Source organism: Geotrypetes seraphini, chromosome 16 (genome assembly GCF_902459505.1).
Source record: "Geotrypetes seraphini chromosome 16, aGeoSer1.1, whole genome shotgun sequence".
NCBI lineage: Eukaryota > Metazoa > Chordata > Amphibia > Gymnophiona > Dermophiidae > Geotrypetes > Geotrypetes seraphini.
The window spans coordinates 42,124,199-42,143,635 of record NC_047099.1 but is presented as its reverse complement, the minus strand read 5'-3'; the positions used below and the strand labels follow the sequence as shown (position 1 = coordinate 42,143,635).

The following is a 19,437-nucleotide window of genomic DNA, read 5'->3' as shown; positions in this document are numbered from 1 at the left end:
TTGCAAATCAAGTTTATGCATATTCATTGTGGATATCCTGAAAACCTGACTGGCAAAGGGGGGGGTACTCCAGGACCGACTTGAGAAACACTGGTCTAGAAAGAGGGCTGAAAATCCTGGAGTGGATCAAAACATTCCAGTCTTTGTGGATTCATTTTAGGTTTACCAACTGAATCCATATTTACCCAACAGGGTTGATCTAGTCCTGGGTTTACCCCATTGTATGCAGGGACTTGTAGTTTTGCTTTTCTTGAATGCAAAGGGGAAATCAGAAATACGAGTCCCTGTATGCTATGGGGTAAACCCAGGAATGGATCAACCTTGTTAGGCAAATATGGATGCAGATGGCAACCCTAATTCATCTGAACATTGCAAATTAGTGCTCTGAACTCTGGAACCATTTTACCAGATACTAAATACACCGTGACTGAAGCATGTATGGTGTACAAAATCTCACTTGATGCAGAGCTGCCAGGCTGTCCCAGTTCCAGGATGAAGAACTTTTGGCCAGTCCTGGTTTTGAACTTAACACTCCAAAACAGTGTGGGATTTGTAGTCCATGATTCTACCCACTGAAATCAGTGCTGTGGGTCCCATAATACACTGGGGTTGTCAGAAATCCAGGACTGGTCTAAAATTTCCTTCCTACAACTGGGTAACTGGGACGCTCTGCCTGATGTAGGATTATGAAAGACTAAAGGCAATCATCAGCATAAGACAAGACCTTATGATCGCTAAGACAGAACCTATTAACTTTTAGGACCTTATGGATGTCGCATAATCTTTTTAATTTAGAATCAACAAAAAAGTATTTGGGGAATATAGCCCCTGATCCCCTTATTCTCAGTGTCACACTGTACTTACAATCTCTTAATTTAGAAGTAACAAAAATGGATTTGGGGAATGGAGCCCCTCATCCCCTTACTCTCATAGGCATGCCGGGTTTTCAGGATATCCACAATGAATATGCATGAGAGAGATTTGCATACCAAAGAGGCAGTGCATGCAAATCTCTCTCATGCTTATTCATTTTGGATATCCTGAAAACCTGGCCTGCCTGTGGACCTCGCGGACCGGAATTGAGTAGCCCAGTCTTAAAATATCACTACGCAGTAGAACTACTGGATGAGCCATCCAGCTCACCTACCTCTCGGTTCATTTAATGTAGACCAGTCTTCAGTTTCTCCTTCGTCCTTTGAGCTCCTACTGGAACATTCAAAGAGGCCGGTCTCAGCATAGGACATCTCCTGATGCACTGGGGATTTCATTTCCATGTAACTCCCCTCTGACATCTTGGTGAGCAGCATGGGTAGGTCCTTGATGGTGGCGTAGGGGTTCTCGCTGTTCAGTGAGCACTCACTGGTGCTGAGGGTTGAATCTTTGGCGTAATCTGGTAAACATGAGAAAAAGCAATTCATGTAGTTCTGTGGGATGGTCCGGTTTTCGCGTCGTGGCTCTCAGGCAAATATTATAGAAACATGATGGCAGATAAAGGCCCATCCAGCCTGCCCGTCCACTTTCTCCTCCTAAGGCTCTTTACACCTGATTTGTGAGGTCATAGAACATTATTGTTATAGGCTAAGGCTCTTAACACTTCCATTGTGAGGTCATAGAGCTTTATGTTTATAGAAACATGATGGCAAATAAAGGCCAAATTGCCCATCCAGTCTGCCCATTCACACCATCTTCTATCTCCTCCTTTCCCTATAGGCTAATGCTCTTTACACCTGCATTGTGATGTCATAGAGCTTTATGGTTACATAGAAACAGAAACATGATGACAGATAAAGACCAAATGGCCCATCCAGTCTGCCCATCCACAGTAACCATTATCTCTTCCTCTCTCTAAGTCTAGAGATCCCTTGTGCCTATCCCAGGCTTTCTTGAATTCAGACACAGTCTCCGTCTCCACCATCTCTTCCGGGAGACTGTTCCACACATCTACCACCCTTTCTTTAAAAAAAAAATTTCCTTATCCTATCACCTTGTAACTTCATCCTATGCCCTCTCATTCCAGAGCTTCACTCTCCCCCTCTACCTGATAATTCTTGTGTAGACAAAGCAAAGCCATGACTTTATTAGATTCTGAAACAAATATTTTGTGACTATCCTTACCTTTGCTGTGGTATTTCCCTGAACTGTTGCCGTAGCTGTAACTCCTCTCCATCCTCATTCCCCCTGCAGACAGAGCCAGAATAGAAAAGTAAGGTGTGGAACTGAATTATGGAATGGAGGCTATTCTTATGTAAAACAGAGCCTTGCTTTTGTAGAACTGGATGGCCTACGTTCTGTGCTAATCTCCTTACCTAGTTCTTTGTGATTTAGAGGTGCTCCGTGGTGTTTCCAGTCTGCCGGCAGCGTAGAATTGCAGTCGGGTCCATAAGGGCCCATCCTCTCCCTCTCCGCATTCTTTATATTGGAGAAAAGCTGATTACAGGTCATCTGTCACAAAAAGGTATTATTAGGAGGACCCCTACCCTGGCTGGGGACTGACTACTGCCGTGATTTGGATTCCCCATTGCTAGGAGACTGACCTATGTCTCTCCTGCCACAAAAGGAAAGACATTTTCTTGGGAATCTGCCATGGAAACACACATGGAACTCTTTGTCCAGTAGGAGAGTGAAGAGGAGGATGTGATTAATCCCTCATACATTGTTTATTTCCTCATAATGGCGTTGGGCTTCATGGTCGGTCAGATGAAGAAGTTCAAGAAACGAAACCAGGAGAGTCACCTCCACAGGTCAATAACAGGCAAACAAACAAACGGTGGAGATGTCCAGAAACACAGGTGTGCTTGATAATTAAAGCACTCTGCTTTATTTATGCGATGACTCGACACGCACGTGTTTCGGACCAAACGGCCTGCCTCAAAACACAAGGTATATTGCAGAATAAAATGTGTCTCAAAATGGAACATCGGCCGGCAGGATGTGGGGACAGTTTAGGATCAGGTCAGGGAAAAGAGAGGAAAGGAAGGTTCTGACCTAATACTAAACTGTCCCCACATCCTGCCGGCTGAATTCCATTTTGAGACACATTTTATTCTGCAATGTACCTTGTGTTTCTGCTCATCTCCACTGTTTGCCTGCCCAGATGATGAAGCTCACCGTCGTTTTGTCACCTTGGTTACCCCCCTACCAACAGCCTTCCATATCCATAATCCCATCCCAGAAGAAACAAATAGCCAGTTGATGTTTGTGCTTGGTCAGTGGCCCAAGTCCCACACGCAAGGCTGTTTCATCCAACCTTACCTTCACCGAATTCAGCCTTTCCTGATTGTTGGGTATGTTAGGGGGGGGTGGGGCTGGACCGCACTGTGTCAGCGTGTGATAACTTGGATTTGAATAATAGTGCAAATAACTTGGAGGGATATCTGAACAAAGAAAGAGAGAAAAGACAGTGAGTAACAGCCACCTACACGCAAATGAAATAATCGCCCCTGCCATTAGCGAAGGGATTATCAAAAAAACCCCAGGGGATTCAAGTCCAAACAAGATACCGTAGGCAAAGAAAAACCCTGTTCCCGTGACTAACTCTTGAATCTGCACAACTTGAAAGCGCTATATACTAAGGCTGCGTTTCGCAAAGGAAGTCAGGAATCAGGAAGTCGAATCTGAATTCATTTTTTAGATGGTTATATATTCTTTGCTGTTAGAGCAGTGCCTAAGTTCTCTGACTAAGAAGTGTCGGAGTCAAAGGAAGCTGAAGCGCTCAATGTGATGTACTGCGATTAGGAACCCACGCACTATGTCAGCGACCTCGTATCGCTGTTAGGCGCCCTGATTGAAGTATTATGAGCGCATTTAGATCCTATAAACTAAATGAAAATTGCTTAGTATATAGCGCTTTCAAGTTATGCAGATTCCAGAGTTAGTCACGGGAATAAGGGTTTTTCTTGCTTTAAGTAATGACTGATTTCACTCATCCTACGGAATGAACAGTACCTATACTCTATGGTGTGAAGCAAGGGGATACATCTTATTTAAGGAAAGCAATTCGATGCACAGGTATTAGGTACCCAATGCAAACCTTTTATTGCTTCTTCCTAATTAACGTTTAAGCCCTTTGTGCCCCTCCCCCAATGCTACCCTTTTCAGAATAATATGGATAAATAGGCTGTTTGGAAACAGTCTACCCTCCCTACGGGTAAAAATAGTTCCTGTTGTTTCTTTGAGTTTGGGGGGGTTCTCAGGAGCTGCTGTTTTGCTTTGACTGCAGCCGGTCTTTGGACGGCCTAGGTGATTGTGTAGGCTTGCCTAGTGTTTAGGTCAGTGTCTCGCCTGAAGGCCACAAGAAGTGCTCCCGGGTTCCCCCAGCCATTAAGCAATGAGGAAAGCCCAAATCTCACCTGGCACAGCGTACTCCGAGTTCACAATTCTGCCAGATGTGTATGCCCCAGCGAGGTTCCGTCTCTCTTTGCCCTTCTGCCAGTGCCGGTAGTACAGAAAGAGGATGAGCATCACCACCACCACTATCACCAGCACAATGATGCCGACGATGGCTCCCATGGAGTTGTTTCCAGCTGGTAGTGCTGGAACCATGGTGAATGGTCTGTCGGCTGAAGAAGAGAGAAGACATTTGGCATGCATGTGAACGCTGATAGTTAAGAAAGCAAGTGACACATACTATAAGGGCCATTATTTGGCTTCCATCTTGGAGGGCAGAGGAGAGGTTTAAATGTCTGGGCACATGGTAGGCTTATTGGGTGCAATCCCCGCTTAGTTACTGACACTGTGTGGATCTTGGGCCATTTTGAACTGGATAAGAACATTGCTCTTGTGTTCTCCAGAATTTGATGAGCAGCCTGTCAGCATGTGGCCCTCCACAACAGAGAGAGGCTATGAAACGGGCCATTTTTAAACTCTGTTGGAACAAATTCTATGCATACATATGGTCCAGGGGTTTTGCACCAGTTTTAACTGAAAGCATGCATGTGCTTTTGCTTGGAATTTTGCTGCGAGTGCAAAACGCCCTGCTTTTTCCATGATTTGATTGTTGCAGAAAAATTAAGTATGTATGTACGTATGAGATATGTAAAAATACCCAAGTGGAGGAACAAGGCAAAGACTCAGCTGCAGGAAGGAAGGATCATTTTTATAGAGCCGCTTAGAGTTCTATGGTTTTCCCCCATGAACATCACTTCAGAAAATAAAATGAAAATATTTTTCTTTTAGGTCCTCTAAGGGTTGACATCAGCTGGTAGGAAAAAAAAAAATATATCATCTTCAACTTCCCTCTCCACTCTTCAACTCACCCTTCTCACACCTAGCGCCGCTCCATCCAGGCTCACACTGGCAACGACCTGTCACATGGTCACAGGTTCCGTTATTGAGGCATTCACAGATGTGAAGACAGTTGAGTCCAAAGGTTCTGGAGGGGCATCCTGTGAGATACACAAGAAATTAGAAGGCTGGGCATGGCAGAAGCATCCAAAAAACACACGTAGGAGATCTAGAAGTCCACAAAAAACAGCAAATTGAATGAACCATAAGAACATAAGAATTGGCATACTGGGACAGACCGAAGGTCCATCAAGTCCAGTATCCTGTCTCCAACACTGGCCAACCCGGGTCACAAGTACCTGGCAGAAAGCCCAATAGCAGCAACATTCTAGAGATGAGATTGTGACGTCATAATACTTCACTCCACCAATGCCTAAGAGCCAAACTTATCAGTGATGTCACAATGGCTTAATTGTCCTGTACTTGGCTCACTTAAGGACATAAGAGTTGCCATACTGGGACAGACCGAAGGTCCATCAAGCCCAGTATCCTGTCTCCAACAGTAGCCAACCTGGATCCCAAGTAGTAAAACAAATTTTATGCTGCTTATCCTAGGAATAAGCAGTGGATTTCCCCCTAGCAGTTGGGTTGTACATGTTCCATATTCTTCTGCACAGCTACTAAGCAAAAATATTGTTTAAGTTTGGTTGCATTTGTTACAAGACATTACACGGTCTAGTTCCGACTTATCAATCATTTTAAGTTCGTTGATAGAATGCGCTGTACACAAAAAGCTGCCTGTATAAAATATTTTTTTTAATCGAATTCTAGCTTATCAGGCGGTAATATGGGAAAAGAATTTTGGCACTCTGATTCTAAGATCTGATACTTATGTAAGTTTTAGGATATCGATAAAAACTTAGCTGTTCGAAAAATGTCTTAAATAGATGAATTGTAATTCACCGTGAATGCACAGTATCTTAGCATTGTAAACCACACAGGAAGTTGATTTTTTTAGGTTAAGTAACTGAGATGGTTGAAATTCGCTAGTGGAAACTATCAAAAATCAAAATCAACCTAAAGGCAAAAACTAAAGTGGATATGATATTATCTGTTTTTTTATGTTGCTATGTTAATTTTAAATGCACTGACCGCTTTGTTTTAAAGTTTCAAGTTTATTGATTTTTAATATACCGACCATCAACGAGTATCTAGCCGGTTTACAATAAAAGTTAAAATCAAGGTAAAATTATATTTATAGATTGTAAAATTAATAAAAGAGAAAGAGTAGTGAACATTAAAGACATCTGACGGACATAAAAGTAAGGTTAACAAGGAAGGAAGGGGAAAAGTTACATTATAGTGATGAAGAAAAAAAAAAAAAAGGGTTTGAATGTGAGAGGGAGGGGGAGGGAAGGAACAGAGGGAAGGGGGGGGTGCTTCTTTAAAGCGGTTAGGTGAATGGTGAAAGAAGAATCACGAGTAATAAAATGCGTCTTGAAATGCTATGTTAACCCTAAATGCACTGGCTGCTTTGTTTTAAAGCCGGTTGCAGCGTGCCACACTTCCACACTTTTCATTGTATTGAGAAAACAAAAAATGGTTAGCGTTCTTTTAGAAGTCAGCTGCTTTTTTTTTTTTTCCAATACAATGAAGTGTGGAAGTGCGGCACAATGCAACCGGCTTTAAAACAAAGCAGCCAGTGCATTTAGGGTTAACATAGCAACATAAAAACCAGATACTATCATATCCACTTTAGTCTTTGCTTTAAATCAGGGGTGTCCAATGTCGGTCCTCGAGGGCCGCAGTCCAGTCGGGTTTTCAGGATTTCCCCAATGAATATGCATGAGATCTATTTGCATGCACTGCTTTCAATGCATATTCATTGGGGAAATCCTGAAAACCCGACTGGATTGCGGCCCTCGAGGACCGACATTGGACACCCCTGCCTTAAATGCTTTAAAAGCAAACTGAGGCAGGCCATGATGCTCTTTCTTCATATTAACAAGAGGTTGCTTACTTATTTCACAATGAGTGCCGAGGTAGCCAGGACGACACAAACATGCCCCAGTCTTGGGATCACATGCGGCTTCATTCTGACACTTACACTGGTGGGAACAGTTCTCGCCATAAAATCCCAACAGGCAGCCTGCAGAGAACAAGGAGGGAGTCAAAAAAAATATCTTCAGCTTCCCACACAGCTGGCCTTTTGGAAATCTCGGACAAGAGGAAGATAGAGGGAGAAACAGGCTCAAGACAGCAAAGTATAAATATAGTATCCCCCATTTATTAATAGCAGGAACAGGTGCATGGATCAGAAGAGGAATCAGAAATGAGGGGTATTTGAAGACTCTTTTTATCCATTTAAACAGCAAAGTTTGGGAATCCCCTTTTAGTGCAGAGAGATTTCAGCACCATGGCTAGTTCACAGATTGCCAGTTTCACTTATCTGTGGACCTGTTTTCTGAAGGCACTGCCCTTGGTCTTCTCACCCTTTCCCTCATCCAAGCCTGGCTGGCCATAGAGAGGACAGTTCTTTAACAAATAAGATTACGCATGAGAATGTGCAACTGTAGATGGAAAGAGCTGACCTAGACAAATCACTTAACCCTCCGTTGTGAGCAGAGAATGACACGGAGACAAATTGGTCCCTGTCCCACACAGGAACTCAATTTCCCTGTCCCATTCCTGTAAGCTCTGCCTTAACCGCACAAGCCTCGAACACTTAGGATTGGAAGGAGCTTAGGCATTGGTGGAATGAGGCATTATGACATCACAATCTGAGCTCTACAATGTTGCTACTTATGATTTTAAAGCGTTTGAGGCTTGTACGGATTAGGACGGAGCTTAGGCATTGGTGGAATGAGGCATTATGACATCACAATCTCAGCTCTAGAATGTTGCTACTTATGATTTTAAAGCGTTTGAGGCTTGTACGGATGAAGACGGAGCTTAGGCATTGGTGAAATGAGGCATTATGACATCACAATCTCAGCTCTAGAATGTTGCTACTTATGATTTTAAAGCGTTTGAGGCTTGTACGGATGAAGACGGAGCTTAGGCATTGGTGGAATGAGGCATTATGACATCACAATCTCAGCTCTACAATGTTGGTACTTAGGATTTTAAAGCGGTTGAGGCTTGTGCGGATGAGGATGGAGCTTAGGCATTGGTGGAATGAGGCATTATGACATCACAATCCGAGTTCTAGAAAGTTGCTACTTAGGATTTTAAAGGGTTTGAGGCTTGTCCGGATGAGGAAAGGAGCCAGGAAAAGAACTCGCGGAGATGGGATGGGAAAATGAGTTCCCGCAGGGGTCAGGAAAAAATTTTGTGCCGGTGTCATTCTCTAGTTGCGAGTCCTCCAGGGAAAGGGAAATATCTGCTGCACATGAATTTAACTTGACCTGAGTTCAGTTCATATCCAAAATTCATATCTATTTGGTGGCTTTGCCAATTGGCCTTGGTTCTTTGGGACACACCCAGCCAATCTAGTTCTCAAGATATCCACAATGAGTTAAATTTGCATGCTCTACCCCCATTGGATGGAATTCTGCAAGTGATGCCTGTGTTTTCTGCCTGCCCTTTGGGAAACAGAAGTGGAGGAGGTAAGGGAGGGGGGGGGGGTGGAGTGGAGAAGGAAGAAAGCAACGTGGAAAGAGGAAAGGAGAAGAGAGAAGAACAGACTTGAGCAGAGGAGGAATAAGCTGCAGATCCTACCTTGAGAGCAGTATCTGCCACTCCATCCTGGGGGGCAGGAGCATTCTCCCCGGGTGGGGTTACACTTCCCTTCGTTCTGACAGTGGCAAAGCTGAGCACAGCCTGTCCCCCAGAAACCCCAAGGACAGGCTGGAGGAGATGGCGAAGAGTCAGTGAACAAGTGAAAACAAACATCAGCAGTGTTAGAAGAGTGAAACATCAAATAATCAACAAATTCATATTCAAGTCAATCTTAAAGTGGTAGCTCATGGCACAACCCCCCCCCCCCCCACCTGTACAGCATAACAAAGCTAATAGTTCAAGCTAAAGTATTGCACCCTCCACATTAACCCAGGTTACCAGATTTCCTACCAAGCATTACACCCTGAATCCTTGCTACAATGGCATCCACCAGGTCATTCACTTCTGCACTTCTCCCACACAGTAGAGGGAAGGCCTCTGGTGAAGTCTACCCAGGGCAGTCACTCCATATAGCTTCCCAAGAGTCACTGACACATTAGGCAGAACAGAAAGTCACCGTAACGTAAACCGACTGACTTTCATACGCTGAGAGATTGGAAAAACTGGGACTTTTTTCCCTGGAGAAGAGAAGACTTAGAGGGGATATGATAGAGACTTACAAGATCATGAAGGGCATAGAGAGAGTAGAGAGGGACAGATTCTTCACACTTTCAAAAAATAAAAGAACAAGAGGGCATTCAGAAAAGTTGAAAGGGGACAGATTCAGAACGAATGCTAGGAAGTTCTTCTTTACCCAGTGTGTGGTGGACACCTGGAATGCGCTTCCAGAGGGCGTGATAGGGCAGAGTACGGTACTGGGGTTCAAGAGGGAATTGGACAACTTTCTGCTGGAAAAGGGAATAGAGGGGTATAGATAGAGGATTACTGCACAGGTCCTGGACCTGTTGGGCCGCCGCATGAGCGGACTGCTGGGCACGATGGACCTCAGGTCTGACCCAGTAGAGGCATTTCTTATGTTCTTATGTTCTCTGTCTTTCCCAGCTACGAAGGGCATAAAATACAAAAAAAAAATCTCACTGTAAATCTCTCAGCTATCAGACTGCAAAAAACTGGAACTCGGTTCCCACAGCGATCTGAGTCACAGCTAATATCTAAAACCATGGCATTTTCAAAAGGACTAATGCAATCTTGGTTTCACAGGCTTAAGCCCACCGACATAATGTCATAGAAATGTACAATATAGCCATTTTCAAGAAATACTATTAAGAATGTTCATCTGATTCAACCCTTATAGCAGTGGTTCCCAAACCTGTCCTGGGGGACCCCCCAGCCAGTCAGGTTTTCAAGATATCCCTAATGAATATGCATGAGAGAGATTTGCATATAATGGAAGTGACAGGTATGCAAATCTCTCTCATGCATATTCATTAGGGATATCTTGAAAACCTGACTGGCTGGGGGGTCCCCCAGGACAGGTTTGGGAACCACTGCCTTATAGTATTTGTAACCCACCTAGAATTCCACTCGATGAGGATTTCAAACTTACTCTACTGCCCTTAACTATGGTAGTAGATCAAAGGCGATGCACAAGCTTAAAATAATGTAAAGGAACGACAAATCTTGATAGGATAGAACCAGCCGTAAGGCACCCATTATATTCTATGGGCACCTTAGCATTTAGGCGTGCACTAAATCGATTAGCGCGCCTTAGTAAATGGACCCCTTGGATTTTTATCCCGTCTTCCCATAAGCTCAGAACGGGTTACAGTAAGACCTTCATAGCATAAGATAAGGCCATGCGGTCACAGACAGAGGTCTACAGAAGGGGTTTGTCTGCATGGCATCGTTAGTGGAAAAGGAGGGTCTTGAATGCTCTTCGGAAGGCCATCGGCGAGTCCAATGATCTGAGCTGAGTAGGTAATTGGTTCTCTAGTGGGCTGCAGGAGCATTTGCTTGCTGTTTCCATTTTGAGAGATCTTCTTGGGGAGGGGGGGATGCTGAGTCATCTCTCTGAGTCACTGCGGTTGGGGTTGTGTGGTTGAAGCTTGGATGCTATGAAGGCGGGGGGGGGGAGTTTATGGTGGACACACATGCAAACATAATATACAAACCGAAAAGGGAATTAATACAGAGATTCCGAGAATCACAGCAGTCAGACCCCGAGAGACCCTAAACACTTGGTCAAACAGCCATGTTTTAAGTGCCAATTTGAACTTTTGCAAGGAATCCTGGATATAAGACTGCACATAAACTTACTTTGGGTGCACTCGCTGCCCATCCACCCTGAGAAACAGCTACAGGAACCATCCACTGGGTCGCAGCTGGAGTGGTTGGAGCATTTACACAGTCCAATACATTTTTTGCCATACCGGCCAGACGGGCAAGCTGGAACGAGAAAGAATAACCAGGAGTCATCCCCTCACTGTTTTACAGCAAACAGAGACGTTCTCCCAACAAAGGATATCTGAAGACTACGAAAACCCTTCTCCAATCTCTCATCATTTCCCACTTAAGACTACTGGAACCAGCTCCTCACCAGCAATTTCAATTTACTCCTGCCTTTTGGTAGGAAATGTTCACGTAGGTTACAATGTCTCTAACAGCAATATCCATCATCAAAATACAAGTCTGTTTTGAATTCAGCTGCAAAGTTGATCTTCCTCCAGTGTTGTCCTTTTTCTTTATTTTATTTTTTACGTATGCATCTTTTAAATTTGATTTTTCTTTTTATTAGGGCTGCACATCGATTCATCGCAATTAATCATGATTAAAATTTTTAATCGCATAAAGCGTCCCCCCCTCACGTTTCCTTCTATACTCATACAGTAGCAAATATAGACGGCAGAAATAAATTCTCAGAACTGACATGTTTTAATTACTAAAATGAAAATAAATCAATTTTCTTACTTTTGTTTGCTTTGTGATTTTATTTTTCTATTCATTTTGCGCCGTCTTTAAAATCACCAGGCAACTAAGGTAAGAAAATTGATTTATTTTCATTTTAGTAATTAAAACATATTACTCTATATCTCCGACAACTGCATTGGCTGCCAGTTGCATTTAGAATTCAATACAAAGCAATTATGATATGTCACCAATTTTTATATGGCACGATCCCTCAATTTTTGAAGGGTTTGATGTCTGTGTATCAACCATTAAGATCACTGCGCTTGGAAAGTTCAGCATTGCTGAGAACGAAGGCTAACCCTAAATATGTGGAAACGGATGCCATGACTTTTACATGTGCAGGAGTTAAGTTGTGGAATAGCCTGATTGGTTGGTCAAATTAAAAAATGTAGAGATAAGAGCTCATTTAGTAAAATGCTGAAAACACAATTATTTGTAGATGCATTTCTTTGAGGAACTGATCTTATGCAAGTAAAATAAATAAATAGTGGTAATTACTGAACTCACTGTGTTGGCAGGTTGGCCCTTGGTACCCAGGCACACAGATACAGGTGCCATCCACGGGCAGACATGTGGCTCCATTCTTGCAGTCACAGGTCATGTTGCAGTTCTGGCCCCAGTGCCCTTCCTCACAGGGCAGGTTACAGCGCAGCCCTGGGAAATTGTCAGGTGGGAGAGAGAGAGAGGGGAAAGGATTGTGAGAGGGATAGATGGGGACAGATACGGAAAACCACTTTGATTGCACCCACAGTAAGGCAGTAAATAAAAAAAGGGCAGAGACAATAAAGGGGAGAGAATTGTTAGTCAAGTCCCCCCCCCCTTTTTTTACAAAATCATAGGGTGGTTTGTAGCACCAGCTCGAATGCTCATAGAGCTGTTACCACCATGGCCGGTGCTAAAAACCACGCTATGCTCATATAAAGGATGTGGTGGGGAAAAAAACAACAAATTCCACACCTGTAATTACAGTGGGCACCAAAACTCACCATTATGATGATCCCTGAAAAAGCATTAGTAGCTGGAGGAGTTTGGTTTTTTAATTTTTTTTATAAGTCTTTTGACCTGTCTGAAACTTGTCAGCTCAGTGGTATCAATGTGAATTCTCTTCATCTCATAGCATTTTCCCTTTACCTGTCCAGCCTGGCAGGCAGCGGCATTGTCCACTGATAGAATCACAGCCGGTAGCATGCTGGCACTCACACTGGCCACCACAGCCCGGTCCGTATGTGCCATTCTGCCAGAGAAAGAGGAAGAAAGTACTTCGTTAAAACCAAAGCAGAGCCCGACGGTAGAGGTGGCCAGTCAGAGGTTTATCATCACTTTGCTTGTCAGAACAGAGGACTTTTGAGGTCTTGAAAGCCACACTTTGGTTATAGTGGCTGAGCTATTCTAATAATAGGCATCGTGACCTGTAAGAGGAACTCATGACCAGATTCAGCCTTCAGGTTTTCCCTTTTTCCTGGCTAGCCATCTGACCCCCCTACTCACCTCAAAGGAACCTTCGTTCCTCTAATCATCACTTGACTCTTTCAGGCAGATGGTCTTGGATTTTACAGGGATTGGTACCAGCTGTGGGTGTGTATGAGATTCTGCTTTTTCATCGAGTGCCCCCTAGTCTTTGTCATTTTTGACGGAGTGAAAATATCGATCCACTCAGGATGTCGTAGACTTCAATCCTATCTCCTCCCTCAGCCGTCTCTTTTCCAAGCTGAAGAGCCCTAACCGTTTTCGTCTTTCCTCATACGAGAGGAGTTCCATCCCCTTTACCATCTTGGTTGCTCTACTTTGAACCTTTTCTAGCGCCACTATACCTTTCTTGAGCTAAGGAGACCAGAATTGAATGCAATACTCCAGGTGAGGTCGCACCATGGAGCGATTCAGGGGCATTATAACATTCTTAGTCTTTTTTAATAATTCCTAGCATCTTATTTGCTTTTTTGGCCGCCGCTGCACATTGGGCGGAAGATTTCATCGTATTGTCTACGTTGACACCCAGATCCTTTTCTTGAGCGCCTGCAGTTTGAAAAGATGCTGAAAACACAACTGTTTCTGGATGCCTTTTTTTTTTTTCTTCCAAAATTCTTTATTCATTTTTCCATCTTACATCAAGTATATAATATTACATCATTTAAAACTTGTATATATCACTTGAATTTCTTTCTATTATCATCTTAAATACATAAATTTATTCCCTCCCCACCCACCCTTCCCACAAATATTTTAAACAAAAATACCATATAAATATTATATTTTGATATTTTGATTAAACCTTTAATAGAGCTTTATACCATCCCCCCTCCCCCCTGTGTATAAATTTACTTTCAATGGAAAATGGTGTCTAATCATTGCAATAATTTGTCAATGGCCCCCAAATCATTTTAAAATTATTATAATTTCCTTGTTGTATGGCAATTGTTCTTTCCACAACAAATTCCACCAGAAGGTATAGTTAAGTCTACTGTAATTTTTCCAATTCCTGGTAAGGCGACTCCTGTCATGATCAATAAAAGTTTATTATTGCTTGATGAAATTTGACTTTTTTGCTCTCATTCTGGATGCCTTTTGATGAAATTGTACTGAATATTTACTGTTTATCTCCAAAACTACCTGACAAGCATAGACAAATTGCTACTGCCGATACTCTTATATCCCATTGATAGATCTCCTTAATCCTACTTAACACTATTAGCTCCCCATGAACCAGCAATACCCTACATAATATTGATAGCCGCACACCAAGTACCTAACTCCAGACTCTCTGACTCCCTAAACAAAAATCACTATGCCTCCCAGTTTATCTACAATCACACTCCTACATTTAATATTCTTCCTACTCCTAACCAACAGAAAAGCAGAAGGATATCATACATCCTCTATCCCAACCTTAACAAAATCCCATAGATTCCCTCCACCTACCAGAAAACTATACTCGCCCAGAAACTTGATAGACTGCTCCTCACTCAACCATATCAGCATACCAACCAACTGGAGAAATAGACCAACCCTAAAACCAAAATCGATAAACCACAACTATCACCCACTAACCAAAGAAAATCTCCTCCACCCAAACTGCTCACCCACTCCCCAAACACTTAACACTACATTATCCTGTGCATATATGAACATCAGATCAATAAGCACAAAAGCAGACCTTATTAAGGACTGGATAATTAAAAAACAACTAAGCTGCTTATTCCTATCCGAAACCTGGTTAACCTCAGAATCCGATCCCTCCATCACAGAACTCTGCCCAATGGGTTATAAAATTGAATTAATCTGCAGGAAAAAAAAACGTGGTGGAGGCCTAGCCATCATACTCAAAAACAACATCAATATAAAGACCCTAGACAAACACTCCACTCCCCACCTAGATCTCCTAGCCTGTCAACTATCCGAAGATTCTCTCATAGAAACTCTAACATGCATCCTCTGTTACTCAACACCAAGAAAATGGAATGACAACAAACAAGCGCTTGAAGAATTTATTTACCAGAACTCCCTAACATCACCTCATAACCTTCTCCTAGGAGACATAAACCCCATCTAGAAGATCACACCTCAAAACAAGTAATAAATTTACTCTCATATCTCAATGCACTAAACTACCAGATCCTCAATCCCCAATCCACACACGAAAAAGGACACCAATTAGATCTTGCTGCTTATATGACCCAACATCCTCACAAACCCAAAATCAATATCTCTAATGGGGCATGGCACCCCTCCCTTTGGTCAGATCACTATAAATACACCTTTGACATCAACTGGCCTCAAAGCATTAACAAACAACCTCCAATAAAAACCTCCTTCAAAACACGCCAAAAAATCGAACCCTCCATATTCTGGGATAAAGCAGACCACGCCACCACCAACATAGCTCCCAACGAATTTATATCCCAATGGAGATCCATAAGCGAAACCATTCTAAATGAGCTAGCCCCAGAAAAACTAAAATTCAAAATATGCAGACCTTCTGATAAATGGTTCGACACCGAACTTCTCCAATCTAAAAAGCTCTGCAGACAACTAGAAAGAGTCTGGAAAAAAAACAAGAGTTTAGAACACACTAAAACTGCATGGAGATACCAAATTAATCAATACAAAACCAAACTCAAGGAAAAACGAAAAGCCTACTACTCCAAAATGATAGGCAAAAAAACCCCAGACACAAAAAAGCTATTTAATCTAGTAAAGAACCTCACAGATACCAAAACTTACCTCTCCACCCAAGGTATCAACCCACCAACAGCCATCCACCTAGCAGACCATTTCAAAAACAAGATCACCAATATCAGATCTACATTCATCAACACACACACCCATCTAGAAAAGATAACAACAAACCCATCAACTAGCGAAGCCATCGTAGCAGACAGAAGCTGGTCCGATTTCCCAATTCTAGTCTGGTCGGATATGAACCGACTCTACAATAAATACAGCCATGCTTCCAGTGACCTAAATAATTGCCCCACCTACATATTATCAAACGCCTCCACTACATTCAAAACCAACTTCATGCTATGGATTCAAACCACATTGACAGAAGGCCAATTCCCACAGGACCTAGGAGAGATCTTTATCACTCCAATCATAAAGGATCACAAAGGCCCAATAGATAGCCCCTCCAACTACAGACCTATCGCTTCAATACCATTGTATGTTAAAATAATAGAAGGCCTAGTGGCACAATACCTCACCGAATATCTGGAAAAACATAACCTACTCCACCCCTCACAATCAGGATTCCGAACTAACCATAGCACAGAAACACTACTTGTCACATTACTAGATACAGCCCGACAACACATCAGTAAAGGTAAAAAAATGATATTAATACAATTAGACCTCTCCGCAGCATTTGACCTAGTTGACCACACCTTACTACTACAAATTCTCGACGCCATAGGAATCTCAGGCAAGGTCTACAAATGGTTTCAGGGGTTCCTCAAATCTAGAACCTACAGGGTAAAATACAATGATATAAAATCAGAACCATGGACAAATCCCTGCGGAGTTCCACAAGGATCACCTCTCTCACCTACGCTCTTCAACCTCTTTATCTCCTCCCTAGGAGCCACTTTAGATACCCTAGATGTCACATCTTTCAGCTATGCTGATGACATCACCATAATCCTCCCCTTCGACCCATCAGAAACCACCACCACAACAAAGCTAGAAACAACCTTAGACACAGTAGAAAAATGGATGATGGATCACAAACTAAAACTAAATTCTGAAAAAACAAAATTCCTTTTGCTCGAAAAAGCCCAAACTCCTACCATCACTGAACTGAAAATCAAAAATACCAAATACCCAATACAACCCGAACTAAAACTCCTAGGAGTTACGATAGACAGATGTTGCACAATGCAGCCCCAGATCAACAAAACAACCCAGAAAGCTTTTCTAACCATGAGAAATCTCCGTAAAATCAGAAAATTCTTTGACCAAGCACAATTTAGACTAATCGTCCAATCCCTAGTCTTAGGTCTGCTGGATTATTGCAACTCCCTATATCTTCCTTGTCCAGTCACTATGATAAAACAACTCCAGACCATACAAAACACCGCCCTCAGATTGATCTACTCACTCAAAAAATATGATCACATAACAACTGCCTTCTTAGACTCTCACTGGCTACCCATACAAGCACGAATCCAATTCAAATTCTACTGCCTGATATTCAAAGCATTACACGGCTCTTCCCCCTCCTATCTAAACAACCGCTTAAACCAAATCTCCACCTCAAGACACAGAAGAACCTCGAACCCTTTCGCCTTCCCTCCACTCAAAGGCACACATCGCAAGAAAATGTTTGACAACCTTCTGGCAACACAAGCAGCAAAAATCAACCATTCCATCTCCAATCTTATGACAATATCAGACAACCTCAAAACATTCAGAAAAGAAATCAAAACCCTGCTTTTCAAAAAATTCATCCAAATATCTTAACCCCTCCTCTTTTACCTCCAGAAGATTCACCTACCTTCAGATAACCTTCCCCCAAATTACCCACCTTAACACCTTCCAATTAAACAAATACCATCAATAGATTGTAACCTACCCTCTCTAACTGCATTCCATATGTATTTTTCATACAGTTCTTCACTGTCAGTTTAATTTCCATCCTATAAGTTCACATAGAATTTTTCTTTTTTCAACCATCTTTATTTTCTCTTCTTTATTAATTTCCAGGTACTTTAGTTAGATTGTGAGCCTTCGGGACAGTAAGGGAATTTTTAAGTACCTTCTTACTTCTCATTTATAATCTTAATGTATATTTTCTTCAAACCGCTTAGAACCTAACGGATGTAGCGGTATATAAGAAATAAATTACATTACATTACATTACAATATTGACTTAGCATTTGTAGGATTTGAATTCTCGCACTCTGTTTAGGGTGTTGCATTTAAATGTTGTGTGTGGAGAGATTTTCAGTGGAATTCTGAATGTAATGGACAGAATTGATGTGATGTGACGTCCAATGAAATATTATGAAGGTTTTATATGGAAACCGCTTTGGTTCAAATGGTTTAGAAATTTTAGAAAATAATTAATTAATTAACTCCTCCTCCCCTTTTTTACTAAACCGCGATAGCGTCAGGGGCAGCGCGCAGCATTCAGCGTGGCTCCCTGTGCTAAAAAAGCCTATCGTGGTTTAGTAAAAAGGGGGTTTAATTAATTGATTTCATGCTAATACGGGTTTTCTACTCCCCTTTACCTTTTGTCGTCTTCCTTTCTGTTTTTCTCCGTAATAGATTGCAAATCTTTCCTTCCCTTTATCGCCAATTATGTTTGTTTTGTCATGGTTGAGTTACCCTGTTTGTCCTTATTGATTTTTATCATCTTTAACTCTTTTCATTGTAAACCACTTTGGTTTCACAATCTTTTTAATAATTGCAGTGTAGCAAATAAACTGTAACCTGTTGGGAGATCATCTGCCAGTTTCTGAGAGACTCACTGTGTTTTCCTATAAGCTTCCTGCATTCCCACTGAGCCCCCTTCACACATCACTGTTCAGTACAGCGCCAGTGAAAAGACATTTTCGGGTGTTTTCATGGTTAAGAGTCCATAGATGCAGTATTCTCCCTTACAGACACTTTTCATCCTACCAGATGAATTCCACTCAGTGGACCCATAATCTGGTCAAACTGCAGTGTGGCCAGAGTATAATGTCCATTGGCGTAATAAAAGGGGTGGAGGTGAGGGGTCGCCATGTTGGTGAGGGCGCTGCCACCCCTCCTCTCCCCCCCCTACACCTCTTCCCATTCCTTCCCTCCATACGCGTGCCCTCCTGCCCTTTCCCCAGACCTCTAGTTCAAGAAGTTGTTCGCAGCGGTCAGTGTGCTCTTTGCGACCCTGTCGGCTCTCCCACCAACATCACTTCTGGGTGCCGGGCATAAGAAGTGACGTCGGAGGGAGAACTGACAAGGTCGCGAAGAGCACATTGACTGTCACAGCCAACAACTTCAACTAGAGGTATTGGGTGGGGGGGCGCCCACATGGCAGGCGGGATCAGGGAAGTGTGTACCTGGTGAGGAGGAAGGTGGTGCAGTGCCTGCACACTTTGCAGCAGGGTCTCTCAAACTGTGTCCCAAAGAGATTCCAGGTGTTTCACGAGAGAT

The 19,437-nt window shown here is 42.6% G+C and overlaps 2 protein-coding genes across 4 annotated transcripts in view; one reads left to right on the top strand and one right to left on the bottom strand.

The window, feature by feature from the left end:
* Positions 1-19,437, bottom strand: part of PEAR1 (platelet endothelial aggregation receptor 1) — a 67,066-nt gene that overhangs the window by 1,713 nt on the left and 45,916 nt on the right. For 2 of the 3 annotated variants that reach the window (XM_033923612.1, XM_033923613.1), the window contains exons 13-23: positions 12,943-13,045; positions 12,319-12,465; positions 11,161-11,289; positions 8,944-9,072; positions 7,244-7,372; positions 5,256-5,384; positions 4,350-4,559; positions 3,253-3,374; positions 2,307-2,442; positions 2,116-2,178; positions 1,148-1,390 (exon numbers count right to left, since the gene is read on the bottom strand). In XM_033923612.1, coding sequence (XP_033779503.1) covers positions 1,148-1,390; positions 2,116-2,178; positions 2,307-2,442; positions 3,253-3,374; positions 4,350-4,559; positions 5,256-5,384; positions 7,244-7,372; positions 8,944-9,072; positions 11,161-11,289; positions 12,319-12,465; positions 12,943-13,045 — 1,540 coding nt within the window. The remainder of the gene's footprint in view (positions 1-1,147; positions 1,391-2,115; positions 2,179-2,306; positions 2,443-3,252; positions 3,375-4,349; positions 4,560-5,255; positions 5,385-7,243; positions 7,373-8,943; positions 9,073-11,160; positions 11,290-12,318; positions 12,466-12,942; positions 13,046-19,437) is intronic. The other variant, XM_033923614.1, reaches the window with a different exon arrangement.
* LOC117349908 (leucine-rich repeat-containing protein 71-like) overlaps positions 1-19,437 on the top strand; it is a 53,817-nt gene that overhangs the window by 28,355 nt on the left and 6,025 nt on the right. The window lies entirely within an intron of this gene.